The sequence below is a fragment of the Otolemur garnettii genome, unplaced genomic scaffold (genome assembly GCF_000181295.1).
Source record: "Otolemur garnettii isolate 467f Iridium unplaced genomic scaffold, OtoGar3 scaffold00010, whole genome shotgun sequence".
Lineage (NCBI taxonomy): Eukaryota > Metazoa > Chordata > Mammalia > Primates > Galagidae > Otolemur > Otolemur garnettii.
This window is the reverse complement of record NW_003852405.1, coordinates 14,303,459-14,324,449: the sequence shown is the minus strand read 5'-3', so window position 1 is coordinate 14,324,449 and position 20,991 is coordinate 14,303,459. Positions and strand designations below refer to the sequence as shown.

General features: G+C 42.3%; 1 protein-coding gene across 1 annotated transcript in view; it reads right to left on the bottom strand.

The window, feature by feature from the left end:
- Positions 1–682: 682 nt before the first annotated feature.
- Positions 683–20,991, bottom strand: part of ALG14 (ALG14, UDP-N-acetylglucosaminyltransferase subunit) — a 95,060-nt gene continuing 74,751 nt past the window's right edge. Inside the window, exon 4 of the mRNA XM_023509836.1 lies at positions 683–1,106. Within this exon, the coding sequence (XP_023365604.1) occupies positions 876–1,106 (231 nt within the window). The 3' untranslated portion in view covers positions 683–875. The remainder of the gene's footprint in view (positions 1,107–20,991) is intronic.

The following is a 20,991-nucleotide window of genomic DNA, read 5'->3' as shown; positions in this document are numbered from 1 at the left end:
TAACTGCTTCCTTTATGCTGAAAAGAATCACGGGGGACATCACTGTTTCCATGCAGGAAATAAAGCCTATTGTATTTAAACAAAAACTAAAATATAACTTTCTTTTTTCTCTCTCTTTCTCTTTTTTTTTTTTCTTTTGAGACAGTGTCTCACTCTGTCACCTTGGATTAAGTACGATGGCATCATCCGAGCTCATAGCAACCTCACACTACTGGGCTCATGCGATCTTCTTGCCTTGGTCTCTGTAGTAGCTGGGACTACAAGCACCAGCTATCCCACCTGGCTAATTTTTTCTATTTTTGGTAGATACAGGGTCTTGCTCTTGCTCAGGGGTCTCAAGCAATGCTCTCGCCATGGCCTCCCAGAGTGCTAGGACTACAGGCATGAACCACCACGTCCGGCCACATATATTTCTTCTTTTTCTTTTCTTTTTACAATGCAGAATACTGTAAGAAAAACAAAGCTATAGAACAGGAAATGTTACTAATCATATAAACTTTATATTTAGTCCTAGAAAACAACTACTACAAAACAGCCACAAGATAACTTACAAGTAGTGACATGCTTTTTAAACACATTTTGATTAAAGATACAAGTAGTTTTTGGTTACAGGGATGTACGGTAGTGATAACTGGGAGTGACATACACTTTTATCTAGAAATCTGGCACACAGAGGCATAAACATTTAATGGTTACTATTTACTAATGTTTGTTTTGTAAGAGAAGCCTCAGTTTCTTCACTGAGACATTTTGACTTCTCACCATCAATAATTCTCAAGACTTTCAGAAGCTTTTACAAAAAACATGTAGGTTTTTCTTTCACTTATAGTAAGTATTATGTTTGACTGCAAAATTCTCAAGTAAATTGACATTTGTTAAACAATTCGCCCAAGGTACACAGATTTGGGATACTTCTCCTTCAGAGTCGGCCACTGGACAATGAAGTAATCCGAGAGATGAAACAGAATCTTTCCGGACATGGATAAAGTTTCTACACGGCAGATGCTTTCAACGTAGACAATGATCACTTTCTTTATTCCTAGGATTCCAAGGAGAAGGGCAGATAGACAGATAGGAACACATGTTCCTGGTCCGTTACACAACACCTTAAAAAAAAAGTTGAAGGTCAGATTAAAATACAGGATATTAATCTAAGTGAAGCATTTTGCTTAAGAACAATCTGACCTTTGAGGGAATTTGTTTATAATTCTAAGTCTTCTTTTGCCAAGAGCAAGGATGCACCCAAAAGTGTGTTTAATCTGTGCACTTAGGAGCAAGCTGGGGCTGGTATCAGGTGGGCCAAATCACTTAACTTGTACCTTCTAGCAGGGTGCTTGGTGCTCAGTCAGCACACTCAACAGGCGTGAATGAGGTGCTTTTCCTACTGCTTGGGGATCTTGGATGTCGTACACATAAATAGAAAACAGATCAAATCAACTAAGGTTCACTCAGGGCTCTTTTGGGTACCAACTTATTTCTGATGTAGGAGAAAATGCCTTTAAGTGAATAATTAGGTAGAATATTTCTGTAGGATGTGGCATCATTTTAGGGGTTCAATCCAACAAAGGAAATTTTTCAGGAGAAGACTACTACATGGCTGAGATTTTTTTGCAAGAGAGTTTAATCTCTGCTTGACATACAGAAGAGTTTTAATGCTTTTGAATTTGGCTAATTTTTACAGAAAGACACTGGTTAAAAGCAATTTAACCGACTAACTCAACAAGGGAAGTAAACTCATAAGCAACTGTAAATACTTTTTATAAGTCTTTCAAGATAATGAGAGGAAACATATTTCATAGAATTGGTGGTAAGATAATTTATTACTATTTTCAGAGGAAAAAGTGTTTTACACATCTTAACCATCGCTCATATACTGACTGAATTCACAAAACCTAACAGAGCATTTTATTTCACAAACTGTTAAACAAGAGGCTTGTGGCCGTCTACACATCCCTGTTGGGCATGATCTATCACGTCATGACCTGATCAGCCCAGAGTCCACAAAGCTGAGCAGGTACCAGATAACCTTACAGGTGGAAGTGTCCTCAGATATGCTGACTATACCAACCCAGCATTGCAGGGAGAGACGGACAGACAGCCTGCTTCCACGTGAATGTGGTCAGGAATGCAAGGGTGTGATGAAGGTCATCTGGTCTAGGCTCTACCTTCTGGAGTTGTGACCACCGGGAACATTATCCTCAGGGCTTTGGGAAGTGGAAAGGTTGACTGAGTCAGGTTCCTATAACTCAAATCCCCTTTCTGTCTTTTATGGAGAATTTTCCTTTAGACTGTCTCTTGAATTACCAGCTACTAAGCTGCTCTCCAGAGTGGTCTTTTTTAAACTCTATTAAGTTGCCCCATAACCTTTCCTCATAGTTCCTCAAGGTGGTGTAACAGAAAGAAAATGGGACTAAGAGTCAGGGGAACAGGGTTAAACAAACTGCAAATTAGCTCCCTGACTTTGGGCAAAGGCAATAATGACAATCGCCACTTGGTGCTCCTCACCACTACTTATTAACAAATTGCCATGGCCGGGTCTGTACTAAATCAATCAATCAATCAGTCTATCTATCTATCATCTCTTAAGCCTCACAGTAATCATTTGAAGGAAGTTTTACTATTCCTTTCTGGAGATGAGGAAACAGGCATAAGTGGACTGGGCAGGGCTGCCTGATCACATGGTAAGAGAGTGAAGGAGTTAATGTTGCTTCAGCTCCATTTCTTCCTGTGTGACTCTATCTAGAAATGAGTAGACTGAGACCAAATGATTTTCCCTGTCAGTACCAGGACTCTATAATTTTATGACTCTAATTTGCCTCTAGTTTTGTCTTAAGCCTAAATTACGAACTTGCTTCTGAATCCTTTCAGGGTCTGGAATTCTAAAAATCCTATTAATGCAAGACATTATTGACATTTTGGATTCAGTAAATTTTAGCTGGGGGCCTGTGCTTGCATTGTTGCATGCTTAGCAGTTTCCCTGGCCTCCACTCACAAGATTCCAGTAGTCAAGACAATCAAGAATGACTCCAGGCATTGCCAAACGTCTCTAGTTGACAACCACTGCATTAATGTAGGCTCTAATCCTGGGATAATTTGTGTTGCTTTTCTCCATCTTTTTTTGAATAATACAGAGAAAAAATAAAAACCATAGTTAAAAAAATAATGTAAGGATTGCTTGTTGGATCTCAAATGTTACAAAAATATTTCTGTATTTTTGCTCTTTGAAAAATGTACACATCCAGGGCGGCGCCTGTGGCTCAAAGGAGTAGGGCACTGGTTCCATATGCCAGAGGTGGTGGGTTCAAACCCAGCCCTGGCCAAAAAATGCAAAAAAAAAAAAAAAAAAAAAGGTACACATCCAGATGTATTCATTTCAACATCTGGTCAACCCTCTATTTATAAGCTATGTATACCCCGATGGAGATGTCTATATGAGAGGGGAAATAATTGGGCATTTGGTGGAAAATGTATTAACAACTTGCTACAGATGAGTAGTCTATTAAGGTGAAAAAGGAAATTAAAGGTATTTCATTTATCTCTGTTGTGTCTATATTTTGAGCCACTTTGCTTCAAAAATAGTAAAATAAAGCCACAAAACCATAAATCAACAATCAAAAAAAAAATCAAACTAATCTCTAGGGAAACCTACACTAAGGAAAGCTACTATAATTAGGCATGGGTTTTAACTCTAAATTTTATAGTAGCCTAGACAAAAATTCTTTAAAATGTGGATTATGAGGGCGGCACCTGTGGCTCAAAGGAGTAGGGTGCTGGCCCCATATGTCGGAGGTGGCGGGTTCAAAACCAGCCCTGGCCAAGAAAAAAAAAAACTGCAAAAAAAATTTTTTTAAAAGTGGATTATGGAGCTTTCATTATCAAGCAAGCATATCAGAGAGACTTAGTCCAAGCACTGAAAAAAAACAGAATTCACCTAGACCAGTGGTTCTCAACCTTCCTAAGGCTTCCTAATGCCTTGACCCTTTGATAGAGTTCTTCATGTTGTGGTGACCACCAACCATAAAATTTTCATTGCTACTTCATAGCTGTAATTTGGCTACCGTTATGAATTGTAATGTAAATATCTGATATGCAGGATGTATTTTCATTGTTACAAAGGGGTCGTGACCCACAGGTTGGGAACCACTGACCTAGACAGTCTGAGTAAAGATGATGTCAAACAATGTAATGCTTAGAGCCATCTCTTCAATTTTATAAAAACCATAGACATATTATTTATACTTCCATTACTCAAAACATGAATTCTTGATGAGCGTGGGACCGTTGTCCTGGCCACCTCTCTTCTTCACTACTTTCTAAGCTTCTTATGGGTAAGGTCCACTTCTGGGACAATCTATACTCTGTACCTGGAACACAGTAGGTGCTCACTGAATTTTGCTGAAAGCAAGTAAGAAGGAAAGGAAGAAGCAAGAGGGTATGGGAAAAGGGAATCCTTCCTTATCCTATGTGGCTCCCTTGCCCAGGCTTGACCATTTTTAACTTAAACTAGACATTTATCATGAACACTTAGTGGTTGGCTGCCCTAGTGGTTGTAAGTGACAATCCCACACCCATCAGCTCTATCTTAGTGGAACCACTGTATCACTCATTCTCAGTTTAAGTGCTTGAGTAGAGCCACATCAACTTATAAGGAGAGGATACATGACTCCAGTGTGACCAAATGACTGTAGTCTGACCAATCTTGTGAAACTCGCTGGTTCGGGAAAGAGTATATAATTTAGTCAGAAACCACAAGACTTAGCGCGACCTTTGTTGGGGCTGCAAAGAGCATGATGCCCTTAGTATTGTTCTGGTCCTAGGGGGATGTGGACTTGGTACTGATAACATCTATTTTGCTACCATGTGGAGAATAAAGCCATCACAAAACAGAAAAGTGCTGAGAGATGAAGACAGGCCAGGTCCCAAAAGCAGCATTTTAGATCCATGGATCCAGCTGTGCCTGAAAGAAACCAAATCTATCTCTAGGCTTGCCAGGTATGCGAGAGAACACATTTGATTTTTGCTTAAGCCGATCTGAATCACAATTTCTGTCACTGGCAATAAAAAGCATACTAATTGCCATAGCTTTTTATTTTGTCTAACTCCCTGACTGGCCTTTGATCATTTGTAAAGCAAGGTTTTCTTGCACTAGGTATTCAGTATGTGTCTGCTGGATGAATTAACTCATCAATAAATAAACTTCTTTGAGAGTAGAAAATCTAAGAGATATACTAAAGAAAATATAAGTTATGGGTCTAGAAAACAGAAAGAGGCCAGGACTAATACAAATATGAAGTCATGAGCATAGATGAGTCAAATCAAGGATTAAGAATAGTTACAACAGGACTGCTGTTTTGTGCATTTGGGTCACCACAGTCAAGTCCCACTGGCTCAAACATAATATCTATGTGTATGAAAAGACACATTGAACTTGAGTAGTCTGAATTTGACTTCTTTATTTTTTTGTTTTTTGAGACAGGGTCTCACTATGTTGCCCTAGGTAAAAGGCTGAAAAGGCCGTGGTGTCACAGCTCACAGCAATCTCAAATTCTTGGGTTCAAACGATTCTCTTGCCTCAGCCTCCTGAGAAGCTAGGAATACAGGTGTCCGCCACAACGACCAGCTATTTTTTGGTTGCGTTTGTCATTGTTATTTAGCAGGTCTGAGGCCGGGCTTGAACCCACCAGCCTTGGTGTATGTGGCTGGCGCTGCATTCACTGAGCCATGGGCGCCACACCCTGAATTTGACTTCTAGCCCAATAGGAACATCCCCTGTCCCAGAATATAAGCCAAGATCCCCTGGGGTCTTGGGTTGGTTTGTAGGCCAGAGACCACAAAGCTGACAGTGATCCGAGAGAGCATGTGAAGATGAGATTGAAAGCCAGATGCAAAGTCCAACTAGGGCTTCAATCTTAAGGGACTGGACACAGAAGCATGGGGCACTGGACACCAAACCAGACTGTCTGACAGCCTCCTCTGATGAGGGTGGAGGCTGGAGAGTGCTCATGAACTACAGGAACACAGCCGGAGGAAGGTTTTGTTAGGCTGCTAGGGCCAGGGATGAGGCCAGAGAACTAAAGCCTGCTGTCAAAGCTGAGCAGGCTCAGACAGGTAGCCTCTATGGAGATCACAGGTTATGTCAAAATCAATACTTCTGTTTATCAGATTTTGGCTCCCTTATGTAGATAGGTAAATGGAGGACGTGAAGAAGAAGGGGACACTGACATGCAGGAACAGTCAGGAGACACAGGAAGAAGAGAAGCTTGGTTGTGAGTAAGGCCTAAGAAGAAGCAAAGTCAGATAAGTTGCTTTAAGGACAGTTAGAGAAACAAGAGAAAAACCACAAGGTCACTTGCCCCCCAAACTATGCCAAAGATGATGAAATGATCAAGAATGTTTCTCCAGAAAAGCTACAAAGAGAGAGACAGAAAAGAGATCTTCAGATCTGGCCAAGAGAAGAGTAATGGAAACCTCAGAGATGGGTATTCCAGTGAGTCATTGGGCCAGAGGACAGGGACAGGGAAGAGTGAGCTCCTGGAGAGGGGACAAGCCACGCATGCTTGGGGACAGGCTTTAGGAATGGAATGGTCTATATGTGAGCGTAACGATCAGCGGAAAAAATGGATGGTGAGGAGGGAGCTGACCACAGACAGAGGAGTTCTTTCTGTAGGAATGAAGAGTAAAATTGGGAGTGTTTGGTTTATGAGGTTGGTTTGGAAAAACTGTATTTTCTGAGAACGTGACAAAGAATAAAAATGGTGGCACAGGACGTATGCCTTCTTTAAGGCCTAATCTCACTAATCTGTTAATGTTTTGGTATATTCCCTTCTAATTTATGTCTTTATATATATTTATATTCTAATGTATATTAATATATGCACATACATAATTGTAAGAGCTGAATATTATAAAGTTATTTTTGTTATAATTTTTGTTTCAAAAATACTTTAAAAAATTCATGATCTTTAATGACTGCATATATTTTAAAACTATGAATATCTCATAATTCATTTAACATTCCCTTTAATGGTAATGGCTATTACTGGAAATTTAGGCTGCCTCCTGTTTTGTGATTTTGTTTTGTACTATTTTAAATCATTCTGTTATGAACATTTTTGTATGTAAATCTTTTTATTTCATTTGCATTGAACTATGTTCCAGAGTTCTTGCTGAGTGACACAGTTAGAAGAAACAGCTTCAAGGACATAAAGATGTTGTAGAAAGTTTAATGAAACAATCGTTATGGGGCAGGGATGCACACGTGGCCTTTGGATTTGCTTTGTTCCCGGCTAGGCTGTCTAAGTTTCCCACTGTGAGTTGTGGTAGCAGGCACAGCCCCGCTCACATGGACCCTTACAGCAGCAAATGGGTCACTGACTTGGGCAGACACCTCTGCCTGGATCCGACCAGGAGCTAGCGGCAGAGAAGCAAAGCTGGAGGAGAAGCTGTCCTGGTGGTAAAGGTGCCACTGGCAAGCTGTAGCACCCAGTGGCGCTAGTGGTGCCAGCAGCAGCACCCACTATCCAACAGTGGTAGTGGCAGTGTCCCTGGAAATAGCTCTGTGGCCATAGAATTTTGGCCATCGCTCTGGTTGCTTGGCTCCCATTTTGTCCCTCTGTGCGGTCTAAGCCCGCTTCATTAGTATTCCTGATCTTTGTGAGAGTTCTCAATAGCCTTTCACTAAATTCTTTTTCTTTTTTAATCAGCCAGAGTGGATTTCTATGGTTTGCTACTAAGAGCCCTAACTCATATGGGAGGAATGACGGTTTCTGAGAGCAGCAAGTGCAGGGTCAGAGGAGGAATACCTTCCTTCAGAACAGTCACAGGACTCCCCAGGCGGGGGGAAGCACTAGACCACAGGAAGCAGACAGGGCGAGACCTGATGGGGACTGCACACCAAAAAGAGGCTGGGGCCAGGTATGGTGGCTCATGCCCATAATCCTAGCTTTTAGGGAGGCTGAAATGGGAGGACTGCTTGAGGCCAGGAATTCAAAACCAGCTTGAGCAACATAGTAAGACTCTCATCTCTACAAAAAATTAAAACACACACACACACACACACATACAGAGACTGGTAAGTGCTCCAGGGTATGAAATGGATAAGCAAAAGGCCTCATACAAAAAGGAGAAAGGCAAGAGCAGGGGGCTGAAAGCCTCAAAAAACTGGGCTCGGTGCCTGTAGCTCAAGTGGCTAGGGTGCCAGCCACATACACAGGAGCTGGTGGGTTTGAATGCAGCCCAGGTCTGCCAAACAACAATGACAACTACAACCAAAAAAAAAAAAGTAGCTGGGTGTTGTGGTGGGCACCTGTAGTCCTAATTACTTAGGAGGCTGAGGCAAGAGAATCGCTTAAGCCCAAGAGCTGGAGGTTGCTGTGAGCTGTAATACCACGGCACTCTACCTAGGGTGACATAGTGAAACTCTGTCTCAAAAAAAAAGAAAGCCTCAGAAAATTGGACAGAGAAGCACTGGAAATAATCAAGAAGCAAAGAAGAGAACGCGGGGTGCAGGGTGTGTGGTGTATGGCACGGGGAGGTTAAGGGCAGGGGAGTGGCCGGCGGGGGTGAAGCAGCACTGGATGTCAGCATCAGTGGAGGTGGACAGCAGGAAGGAAAGGACATGCAACAGATGGAATGACACATCCGCTTGGCTCACATGGTACCTTGTATTTCTTCTTTTTTATGAATATTTGAACGCTGAAATAGTAACAAACAGAAATGTCTAAATATCGAGACTAACATAAAGTAATCAGATAAACCGTCAACACTTGGATCACCGACAAGTTATGAACCTTGAGGTCTCATAAAATGCTATTGCTAATGCAGAACTTTCCTAGTGGCCATCACTGTGTGCACAGCATTAGGTGGTCTATTTTTATGTTTAACGTAGCCACTTGTACTCCATGTTTCTCTACAGGCACTAGTAGCTCCACTAAGTGAATATGTCACAGTCCCAGTAGCCACTTTCTGTTTCTCTCTTTTTGAAAACTGCATTTTAGTTTTTTACTCATCGCTCTACTAAAGAGGATCCCACTTCTCTCTACCCAGGCACAGCTGTCGTCCTACTTTCAACCACCTGAGAAGGTAACTACGTTATCACTTGTTTGTATCTGGCCTAATGCTCTAATTTTTTAAGGATACTGAATTTATTGCTGGCTCCTCAAATATTAAGTTACTTGCATTTTGCTTGGAGACCCCCCCCCCCAAAAAAAAACTATTGCCAGCTTTGTCAAATAAATAACTAAGAGGAACCATAAACTTTGGTCCAGTAAGATCTTGCCTGGTTGGTAAGTTCCCCGTACTGACCCCCGTCACTGATTTCGGTTTGGCCAGAATATTCCTGCTCATCATCACATACATAATCCATCAAGAGGCTGAATAACATGGTGGTTATGCCATGATTTTGCAATCATGAACCTGGGTTGGCGGCTTAACAGCAGTGTCGTCTGGGACATCTTACTTATCTATTTCATGCCTCAGTTTCCCCATTCATGGATTCATTCATCCAAGAAATATTTTATTGAGCAAAGGAAATATGCCAGGTAATGTTCTGGGCATTAGGGTGTATCAGTGAACAGAAGTCTCTACTCTTACAAAGTTTACATTCCAGTGGGTAGAAAGAAAATAAGAGATACATAGTCACATGTCGCTGAGTAACAGGGATACTTTCTAAGAATTGCATCACTAGGTGATTTCATTGTATGAACATCTAAGCGTCCTCACACAGACCTAGATGGTCATCCTATTACACGCCTGGGCTATGTAATAGCACTATTGCTCCTGGGCTACAAACCTTACAGTATGTTATTGTACTGAATTCTAGAGGCAATTATAACATAATGGTTAAGTATATGTGTATGTAAACACATTTAAACATAGAAAGGTGCTCAGTGAGTAGGGAGCCAGCCACATACACCGAGGCTGGTGGGTTCAAGCCTGACCCAGGCCTGCTAAACAGCAATGGCAATTGCAACCAAAAAATAGCTGGGCATTGTGGTGGGCCCCTACAGTCTCAGCTACTCGGGAGGCTAAGACAAGAGAATCGCTTATGCCCAAGAGTTTGAGGTTGCCACAAGCTGTGATGCCATGGCACTTTACCAAGGGTGACAAAGTGAGACTCCATCTTTAAAAACAAAAAACATAGAAAGGTACAGTAAAAAAATGATACAAAAAAAAAAAAGATACAAAAAGATACCTGCATAGGCCATCAGTTACCATGAAAGGAGCTTCAGGTAAGGTGAATCATTGAGTGAGTGATGTGAGGGAATATGAAGACCTAGGACATTACTATCCACTACTGTCGGTTTTATCAACACTGCACACTTGGGCTATACTCAAGTTATAAAAAGGTTTCTCTTGGCTGGGTGTGGTGGCTCATGCCTGTAATCCTAGCACTCTGGAAGGTCAACATGGGAGGATCTTTTGAGTTCAGGAGCTTGTGACCAGCCTGAGCAAGTATGAGACCTCATCTATATTAAAAATAGAAAAATTAGGTGGTGGGCACCTGTAGTCCCAGTTACTTGGGAGGCTGAGGCAGGAGGACCCCTTGAACCCAGGAGTTTGAGTTTTCTTTGAGCTAGGCCAACACCATGGCACTCTAGCCTGGGCAACAGAGCAAGACCTTGTCTCAAAAAAAGAAAATAACAAGTTTTCTTTCCTCAATAATAAACAATCTTAGCTTATTGTAACTTTTTTACTTTATAAATGTTTATATATTTTTTAACTTTAAAAATTATTTGTAGGCTTGGCACCTGTAGCACAAGCAGCTAAAGTGCCAGCCACATACACTAGATGTGGCAGGTTTGAACCTAGCCTGGGCTACCAAACAATATTGACGGCTGCAACCAAAAAATAGTCGGGTGTTGTGGCAGGCGCCTGTAGTTCTAGCTACTTGGGAGGGTGAGGCAAAAGAGTCACCTACACCCAGGAGTTGGAGGTTGCTGTGAGCTGTGATGCCACAACACTACCCAGAGTGACAGCCTGAGGCTCAAAAAAAAAAAAAATTGTTTTAGCTTAAAGCACAAAACACATTGCACAGCTGAACTGCAAACTGACATTCCCTGGGCAGCTATTTTTCTGTTTAAAAATAGTATCTATACTTTTAGAACTTTTTTGTTAAAGACTAAGACACACATCAAGATCATGACTATCACTGCCTTCTACCTCCACATCTTGCCCCACTGGAAGGTCTACGGGGGTGGTCATACACATCTTGTTGCCGATGATACCAATGCCTTCTTTGGGAACAACTCATGAAGGACTTGCCTTGTTTTATATACATATATGTATATATATTTTTATTGTTGGGGATTCATTGAGGGTACAAGAAACCAGGTTACACTGATTACATTTGTTAAGTAAAGTCCCTCTAGGACCTGCCTTATTTTAGAGTTGACATTTTTGTAAGTATAAAGAGTACACTCTAAAATAATAATAAAAATACAGTGCAGGTAAATACATAACCATAAACACTTATCATCATCACGTACTATGTACTGCACTTAACTATACGTGCTGTACTTTCATATGATTGGTTTGTTCACCAGTGCTACCTTAGGACAACTACGACATCACTAGGCAATCACAATTTTTAGCTCCTTTATAACCATAAGAGACTACTGTTATGTATATGGTCTGCTGTTGACTACAAGGTCTTTATGCAGTGCTGGCTGTACATTAAGAATATAAAATATAAGGAAGGATAAGGAAACAGAGGGATATGGAGGACAAAGAAGATCTTTCCAAGAAGGTGATTTGTGAGCAATTATTTGCCGAAGTGCTATGGCATTTTGGGTGGGATCAGAAATTAATTAGAGCAAGAGGCAGCAAAGAGGATGTTGTCAATTTTGCAGGCTATGAATTCCTGAGGGCCAAAGAGATGTAGGGAGTTGGGGAGGAATGGGGGCTTGAGACAGATGACAGGTATACAGAAACGTTCTGCCTACATGAAACTCTATCTCAAGGGTTGGACTTCTTGTGGAACACCACAAATAAAGATGTGAGGCAGGATGGAATTGGTCCCGCTGGTTCTTAGAGGGAAGATAATAGGTTCTAAGGTAGCTTCTTCTTGGGAGTCTGTAGTGGTACAATGGAGAATGTTAGGGATGGGGAATGATAATCCAACCAGAAGCAAACACAACACAGGGCAAACAGTACATACTGTGGAGATTAAATAAGACAAGACATGCAGAGCATTTAACTCAGTGATTGACAGGAGGTAGCTACTATTGCTATCCATCTCAGAGTAAAGTAGTAGTATGCTCATAATATCTTTCAAACTCTGAGAGTACCGTGTGGAACAAAGGCCACGCAGAGATAGAGACTCGTGTCCTGTGTCAATCTCTCCTCAGGGCTTGCCACTCTGACACAGGAATAGCACTAACCTAGCATGACTTATCCTACCCTTCAGAGGATGCCTGATAAACTGCAACCTCATCATCAGGTTTTGTTTTCTTTACCTTCCAGTCATATTTTTCCCCTGCCCAATCTATTCCAAATGACACTTAAGAGAAAGGAAGATAGAGCCTAATTAGCAAGAGTGGCGTTTTCTGGATTTCCAGAGACTGGATGACTAAAGCGTTCCTGAGCGTCCCTGCTCTGGATCTGCAGTGCTTGTAGCATACTTCTGAGCCTGTGGCCAAATGGTCTGAACATGGTGAACAAGGCTAAGCCTATATCTATTTCTTTTTCTTTTTTTTTTTTTTTTTGAGACAGAGCCTCAAGCTGTCCCCCTGGGTAGAGTGCCATGGCATCATGGCATTACAGCTCACAGCAACCTCCAACTCCTGGGCTCAAGCGAGTCTCCTGCCTCTGCCTCCCAAGTAGCTGGGACTACAGGTGCCTGCCACAACGCCCGGCTATTTTTTGGTTGCAGCCGTCATTGTTGTTTGGCGGGTCCGGGCTGGGGATTCGAACCCGCCACCTTAGGTGTACATGGCTGGTGCCTTAGCCGGTTGAGCCACAGGCGCCGAGCCAGTCTATATCTATTTCAAAACAAAATTCGACTATTATGCCCTTGTATAGGAAACTAGACTTCCCAACCTACTTGTGACCATCTTGACTTTTTGGGTTGGGCTGAGCTGCAGGGGTGGTAGACACCAGGCTCTGATGTCCCCTGCCCAATTGTGGTTTTGATGCATGTCAGTATTACCTCCTACAGATCCAAGGCTCTACACAGCCTGGACGCTCCATACATGTTGATGGTGGCTTCCCGATTGTAAGGCAGGAAAGGCAAAAGAGCTCTGTGGTTGCCAGTATCCACACCAGGCTGGTATTTCATTTTCTTGCCCTGATATTCCGTCATTATGAATAAATACACAAATGAAATAAAAACATAAAAAAACATTGTCTTGGGATGGTCAGGCCACACCTGCTTAGCATATCACTGACCATCACTGTCAGCTGATGAACAGCTAACTGAACACTGTTTTCCCAACCTTCCTGGTGGTTGCTGCTACTGTCAGCTGAGGAAACTGAATTTTTTAGTTTTCCTGTTCTCTAGACCAAAACGTCAAGGTGACCATTTCCTGCCTTCTTGATCTTTTTTTGTTTTCATTGTATTTTAAACCCTCTAAAATGCTCTCATGGAGGTCTTTGAACCCTACTAATGCAGTACTTTTTCCTTTTTTCCCCCACATCCTGTATTAAGTAGCTATCACAGAAGCACAGATAGAGCTTGATGCGGCCTTAGGGAATCATTTAGTTCATCCCCTCCCGTTAGCTTAGGAGGAAGGGAAGGAAACCGACATTCCCTGGGCAGCTATGTGTTAGGCACAGAGTCTCAGTGAGGCATATTGCATAACTGCCTGATTTAAACTTTTGATAGCAACACCTGGGAGGTAGGTGTTGCTATCCTCATTTTTCAGATAAGGAGACTAAAACAGAGAAATGAAGTGCCCTACACAAGATCATAGAGCTAAATTAGTGACCTAGTTGAAACTCAAACCTAAGCTTTTTTGAGGACCAGACCAGGGTTCTTCACTTCACCATACTGGCCCTGGCTTGGGCCTGCTAACCAAAGCCAGTGTAAATCAGAAGTGGGCTTAAGGCAAACGGCTCCTGGGGAGATTATGACACAAGGAATTTATTATTATTATTTTTTATTCCAAGTTAATGTAAGGTTATAATATTTGAATCTGTTAGGTAGTCCCTCTCGTAGTTGTGTCCTGCACCCAAGAGTTGTGCCATATACCTTTGTATAGTGCCCATTAAGTGGGAGCACACCAATCCCTTCCCTTTCTTCCGCCTCTCTCTTCCCCCTCCCCTAGGTAATTTAATTAAAGTTAATTGTTATTACAGTTTTATAGCTTTTGGCTCAGTGCCTGTAGCACAGTGGTTATGGCGTTGGCCACATACACTGAGGCTGGAGAGTTTGAACCCAGCCCAGGCCAGCTAAGCAATATTGACAAGAGCAACAGAAAAGTAGCTGGGTACTGTGGTGGGCACCTATAGTCCCAGCTACTTGGGAGGCTGAGGCAAGAGAGTTGCTTAAGCCCAAGAGTTTGAGGTTGCTGTGAGCTATGATGCCATAGCATTCTACCAAGGGTGACATAGTGAGACTCTGTCTCAAAAAACAAAAACTTTTATAGCTTTAATAGAGGAATCAGTGGCACTATAAGATACTATTGACTGAGATGAATTAGCAGATAAAATTGGTGAAATGGTTAACATTTTCAAACAAAAGGAAGTATCCTTTCTAAACAGGAAGAATTGGTGTGAATTCAAAGTATTATAATTATGTAATTCCTAACTTCTATCAAGGTATTCTCTTAAGTAGATAATTGGTATTTTCTTTGTGAGTCTTCACTAATTTTTGTACATGTATCTATCTATGGATTAAATTTCTATCATGCTGAACTGAAAACTGGTCAGTAGTATTCCCTATTTTATGTGTAGACTATTTTTGTAGTATTAAAAAAGCTTAAGGATTTTTACAGAGAATTATCTGATTCCTTAATTTTGAGTTAAAATATATATAGGAATTTTTTTTTTTTTTTTGAGAAAGTCTTATTATGTTGCTCTTGGTAGAGTGTCGAGGCATCACAGTTCACAGTAACCTCAAACTCTTGGGCTTAAGTGATTCTCTTGCCTCAACCTCCCAAGTAGCTGGGACTACAGGTGCATGCCACAATGCCTCACTATTTTTTGTTGCAGTCGTCATTGTTGTTTAGCAGGCCTGGACTGGGTATGAACCTGCCAGCCCCAGTGTTATGTGGCCAGTGCCCTAACCACTGAGCTACAGGCACTGAGCCAGGAATACTTATATATGAGATTTTGGTCATATGTGTGTGTGAGAGAGAGATACAAAGATAGACACACATATATTTAAAGACAGTGAAACAGGCTGGGTGCCGTGGCTCACACCTATAATCTAGCACTCTGGGAGGCTGAGGCAGGTGGATAACTTGAGCTCATGAGTTCCAGACCAGACTGAGCAAAACTGAGACCCTCATCTCACTAAAAACAGTAAATGTGAGGCAAGAGAATCACTTTAGCCCAAGAGTTTGAGGTTGCTGTAAGCTATGATGCCACGGCACTCTACTCAGGGTGACAGCTTCAGTCTGTCTAAAAAGAACAAAACAAAAACAATGAAACAGAGCCAAGAAAACAGAATTTTAGATGCATTAATTACCTGTACTCTTGGTGTAGTTAAAGAACATGGTATTCTGGAGCCAAGTATGGATAACACACCTTGCCTAAGCTGTCAAGGTCCTCCAGAGAACACGTGTGCTTCACTTCACTCTCTGCTTTCCAGTATTTAAGGTTGTCATCCTTTAACTGTCTGTTCCATATTTTTCCAAATCCTAGCAATGGTGCACCTGACCCCAATGACACTGCTTGTCAAAATCTAGAGTGTTTTTGAGGTTTTCTTATTGACTTCAAGCGTAACTGAGTTTGTTAAGAATGCATGGCTGCACTAATGATTCTCTCTTACAACAGACTCAAAAGACAGGAGCATTGGTAGGATCTGAGGGAAGCAAGGGATTTATCCCAGTTCTATTTAGAGAGGACCCTGCTGAAACTACCAAGTAGAGAACTGACTATGCTCAGGCTTCTTAGGCCTCCATATCAAATTTACCCAAGAGTACTTATCAAAAATGTAGATTCTTTTTTTTTAGTAGATTTTTTAAAAATCAGAATCCCTAGTCTAGGGCCCAGGAATAAGAATTTCAAAGATGCTCACAGATGGTTCTGGTGTACACTAGAGCTTGGAAACCTTTGCTCTATACCAAGGAAAAGAGGCTGGCAATCTTTGGTGTGCCACTCCTGTTTACTACAAAAGAGGATTGAGCGTGGTAAGGGGGAAAGCAGTGAGGAGAAGGAGATGTGGGCACTGGTGATCTGCCAAAAGCCATTCTTTTGTCCTGCTCAAAACCACTTTGGGGGCAAGTAGCACAGCTGAACTCAACTGGAGAGGCTTCTCAGTGAGTCTGAGGTTCCCACTAGCAGAGAACTGCCAGATACCAGGGAATTCAGCCACAAGTCCCCTCCATCTATGGGTTAGACTTAGAGTCACCTCTTAGAAAGCATCCCTGAAGAGTCTTATCAGAAGGACTAGAAGTTAGTTCCCTAGTTATCTATTAATGCTTTAAAAAGGATTAGTTAACAGCATTGTGATAATATGCATAGGCTTGAGGGTGGGAGGACAGAAAGACATTAATATAGAGGTGGCAGGTGGCAAAGCACCTTATCTCCTGCCACTCAAAGTCATCTTGGGTGCCAAGGTGACCCATCTCATCCCTGCTAAAAGAGCACATGGGGTGGTTTGCTGCAAGTCCTTGTTATTATTGCCTGCGTCTTCCGGGAGGTGAGAGCTGGGTAAGCAGGGACTCATTGCAGGAGCACCATAGTGAAGCCTTTCCCAAAGTAGTTTTTCTTTTCTCTTTTGAAACAAGGCCTTGCTCTGTTGTCTGGGCTAGAGTGCAGTGGCATTATCATGGCTAGCTCACTGCAACCTCAAACCCTAGGCTCAAGCAATCCTCCTGCCTCAGCCTTCCAAGTAGCTGGGACTACAGGCTCACAACACCATGCCTGGCTAATTTTTTCTATTTTGGTAGAGATGGGGTCTCCCTCTTGCTCAGGCTGGTCTCAAACTCCTGATCTGAAGGGGTCCTTTCATCTTAGCCCCTGAGAGGGCTAGGATTATAGGCCTGAGGTGTCTTCTTTTTTTTGAGACAGAGTCTCACTTTTTGGCTCTTGGTAGGTGACATAGCTCACAGCAACCTCTAATTCTTGGGCTCAAGCAATTCTCTTGCCTCAGCCTCCCAAGTAGCTGGGACTACAGGTGCCTGCCATGCCTTGCTATTTTTAGAGACAAGGTCTCACTCTGACTCAGGCTGGTCTCAAACCTGTGAGCTCAGGCAATCTACCCGCCTCGGCTTCCCAGACTTACAGGAGTGAGCCCCTGCACCCACCCTGGCATGAGCTGTCTTGTCCAGCCCCAGAGTAGTCTTAAGGGGATAGGCAGCCGGTTTTATTAATCCAGTAGTTAATCTGGGAAACATCTTGCCTGACCAAAAGCCAAATTTTGTCAAAGAAGAGATTCTTAGCCACTATGGTGAGAACACTAAACTCTAGGTTTTCTAATTTAGATATGGAGCCTCCTACTTCTTGAAACAATACCTTTTGCTTAATTGCAAGCAAGATTGGGTATTTGAGGTATTGAAAGTCCAGAGAAAAGACAGTGCTGAGAGCATGGAGTCTGCAGTCACACTGCCTGGGACTGAATTCTGGCTCTACTATTTCCTACCTGTGTGACCCTGGGTGGATGATCTCACCTCTCTCTACCTCAGTTTCCTCACGTGTAAAATGGAGATCTGAGCAGTGCTTCCCTCATGGGTTATAGTATGGATTAAGTGAGGTAAGGTCTGCTAAGCAGTTAGATTCCGTATCTACTGTTGCCATTACACTGAGTTTCTCTGCCTACAGCTGCCTCACAACAAATACCCAAAGACAGGTCTGGGAGCTGAAGGGGAGGAAAATCTTTGTGGCATCTGTATGGATCATATTCTTTCAAAGTCGACAGCGGCTCTTTTGACTAAATGACAGTTTTAGCCCCTCACCCCATACCCCAGCCTGCTGAGGGCACTGGGCTGCAGGCCAGGCACCCTCTCTTGGGGCAGCAAGTTCTCAGGTTCTCGTGAAGAACCTTTTAAGGGAAAAAGAGGTGGGCATGGCAGGAGAATAACCACTATTCTGTGCAGTTCAACCAACAAGGCAAATAACATAACCATGTTATTTACTACAGCGCTTCTCAGGATAAGATTTAAAATAAAATGAAGAGTGCAGACAGTCCATTCTAGGGTGTGAAATGGAATTATCTTAGCTAGGATTGAATTACACTTCCTGAGTCTGACAGAGCGTTTCCAGGGAGAAGAGGCGCCATGCAGCCTTCTCTGCCACTCGTCCATTGTTGCCTAGGCCTCCCACCTCACTGGCCGGCTAACCCCATTCAGCCTTTCCTGCTGGCCCACCACGAGGGAGTCTTTGAAACGGGCTGGGTCTGAAAGCAGAACCAGGCTCTCTTTGGTTGGGGAAAAGTGTTGGCAATGGGAAGCTGTAGAAGGGAGCAGGGGCAAGGCACTCACGCATTGACAGACGCTAACTTTAAATCTGATGTGAATTACAAGCAAATGTGTTACGGTCCATGTTGTAATGCCAGTAACGACTACCAGCCCATCTCCTTCTGTTGCCTCATCTCCATGACTTTACTAAGAAATTCCTTCAGGCTCAGCGCCTGTAGCTCAAGGAGCTAAGGTACCAGCCACATACACCAGAACTGGCAGGTTTGAATCCAGCCCAGATCTGCCAAACAACGATGACAACTACAACCAAAAAACAGCTGGCGTTGTGGCGGGCGCCTGTAGTCCCAGCTACTTGGGAGGCTGAGGAAAGAAAATCACTTAAGCCCAGGAGTTAGAGGTTGCTGTAAGCAGTGACACCACTGCACTCTATCCAGGGCGACCGCTTAAGGATCTGTCTCAGAAAAAAGAAAAAAAGAAATTCATTCATGAATTCAATCATTACACACTGAGCAGAAGGGCAGCACTGTGTGATGGTTACAGATGCTGCATGTCAAGTTATCTGGGTATGAAACCTGTCTCTGCCACTTAGCCATCAGACTTTGGGCCAGCCAATTTTTATCTTATGCCCCAGCGTTTCGTTCACAAAATGTGGATAAACTAACTCATAGGGTTAGTGAGGACTGAATATGGGTAAGGTATTACAGTGGCACCAGGCACTGGAGCTTGGGAAAACGAGTACACCATCAGGGAGTTTACAATCTAGAAATGCGGCATTGCCTTCAGCCCAGATCACATGCTTTGCACAAACGCAGCACACAACAAAGTCTCATGAGAAGCCTGCAGAAATTGCTCATGCACTGTTGGTTGTCCAGAAATGCTGGCTGGTTCAACATCACAAAGTACCTCAGAAAAACCAGTGGTTTCACACAATGCCTCCACAGAAAAGAATACAAACTCTCATAACACGTTTTTAGTTAAAAACTCCATGCTTCAATTCTGAGAGTCTCTAAAAACTAAGAAATAGAGGGAAAAGCTTCAGTCTTTAAAAAGTGTAAAAGACAGTTTTTCACTGTTTTATGTAATCACCTATAACACAGTGTATGTCACTATTTTTTATTAACTTTTAATTTTTTATTTATTTATTTTCCTTTTTTATTAAATCATAAATGCATAGATCATGTATACATTAATGCATGTATGGGGTACAATGTGCTGATTTCATACAGAATTAGTAGTATTTATACCACACTGGTTAATATTAACCTCATCTCATTTACTTAATTATGTTAAGAAATTTATACTCTATACTTAATAAATCTGACTAGTACCCTTGCATTATGCACCATAGGTGTGATCCCACCATTTACCCTCCCTCAATCTTACCTACCTCCTCCCCTCCTCATCCTGGACCATAGTTGTGATCTATTCTCCACATGAAAGTGTGAGTGATTATAAATTGGTTCCATGATAGTACTGAGTACACTGGATATTTTCATATGTCACTGTTGATAATGTCCAATAATGCTCTGCTGTGAGGGGCAGAGAGTGCTAAGTCCATTTAATCAATAAACACTTAGAAAATACACAGATTAAAAGAGGTAAAAGAAGAAAACATGTACTGTTATAAAGCCATAAAATCTTTCTCCTTTACTTCCTTTTCCACCCTCCAAGAAAGAGTATTCACCAATCTTTTCTTGCTAACTGTTTTTAGACCTTTGTTTTAAAATCTAAAAGTTCTTGAAACATCTTATAAAAACAGACTACAAGTAGAGAGGCCATCCAAGGGATCAAATTCCCTTCCTTCCAGGCAATTTGGGGCAAAAGAAGAATGCAATTTTTAAAAACCTAAAGAAAACAAAGACATCATCCACACTATAACATATCTCTAGCTAAGTATCCAATTAAGTAGTTTAGTCAGATCTGGTGTTTGGAAAACACTGAAATGAGGCTTCATGTGCTTTATTTAAATGGTTAGAAGTAATTATGCATTAGGTAGGAGAATCCACATCATCCTGGCATTCTTGAAAGCAAGTGGGCCCCCAAATGTAACCTGCCACGGGATTCCCTCTCCAGTTCCCTCCTGGGGGACTGGTCCAGCTCCTCTTACTGGCCAAATTCATGTTTCCTTTGGCTCCGACTATCTTCCTCAGGCTGGATTCCTCCTGGCTACCCTCTCTAGTCTTGCTGAGAAGGGGCTCTGGCAGTACTGTCATTTAACATCTTACTATTTTAACTAAATTTAGGAAATAGTCCTTCCTTCTGACATATTTCTCTCTCTTCCCCTTCTCATCCAAACCCTGCCAATTCTACTCCAAAATCCTCTCAAATCTGCACTTTGCTCTTGATCTCCCTGCCCCTACCTGGTGTGGGCCATCTCCCCCTCATCTGGTTCACCCAGCCTCCCAGGAGCATCCCCAGCCCCTACCTGGTGTGGGCCATCCCCCCTCATCTGGTTCACCCAGCCTCCCAG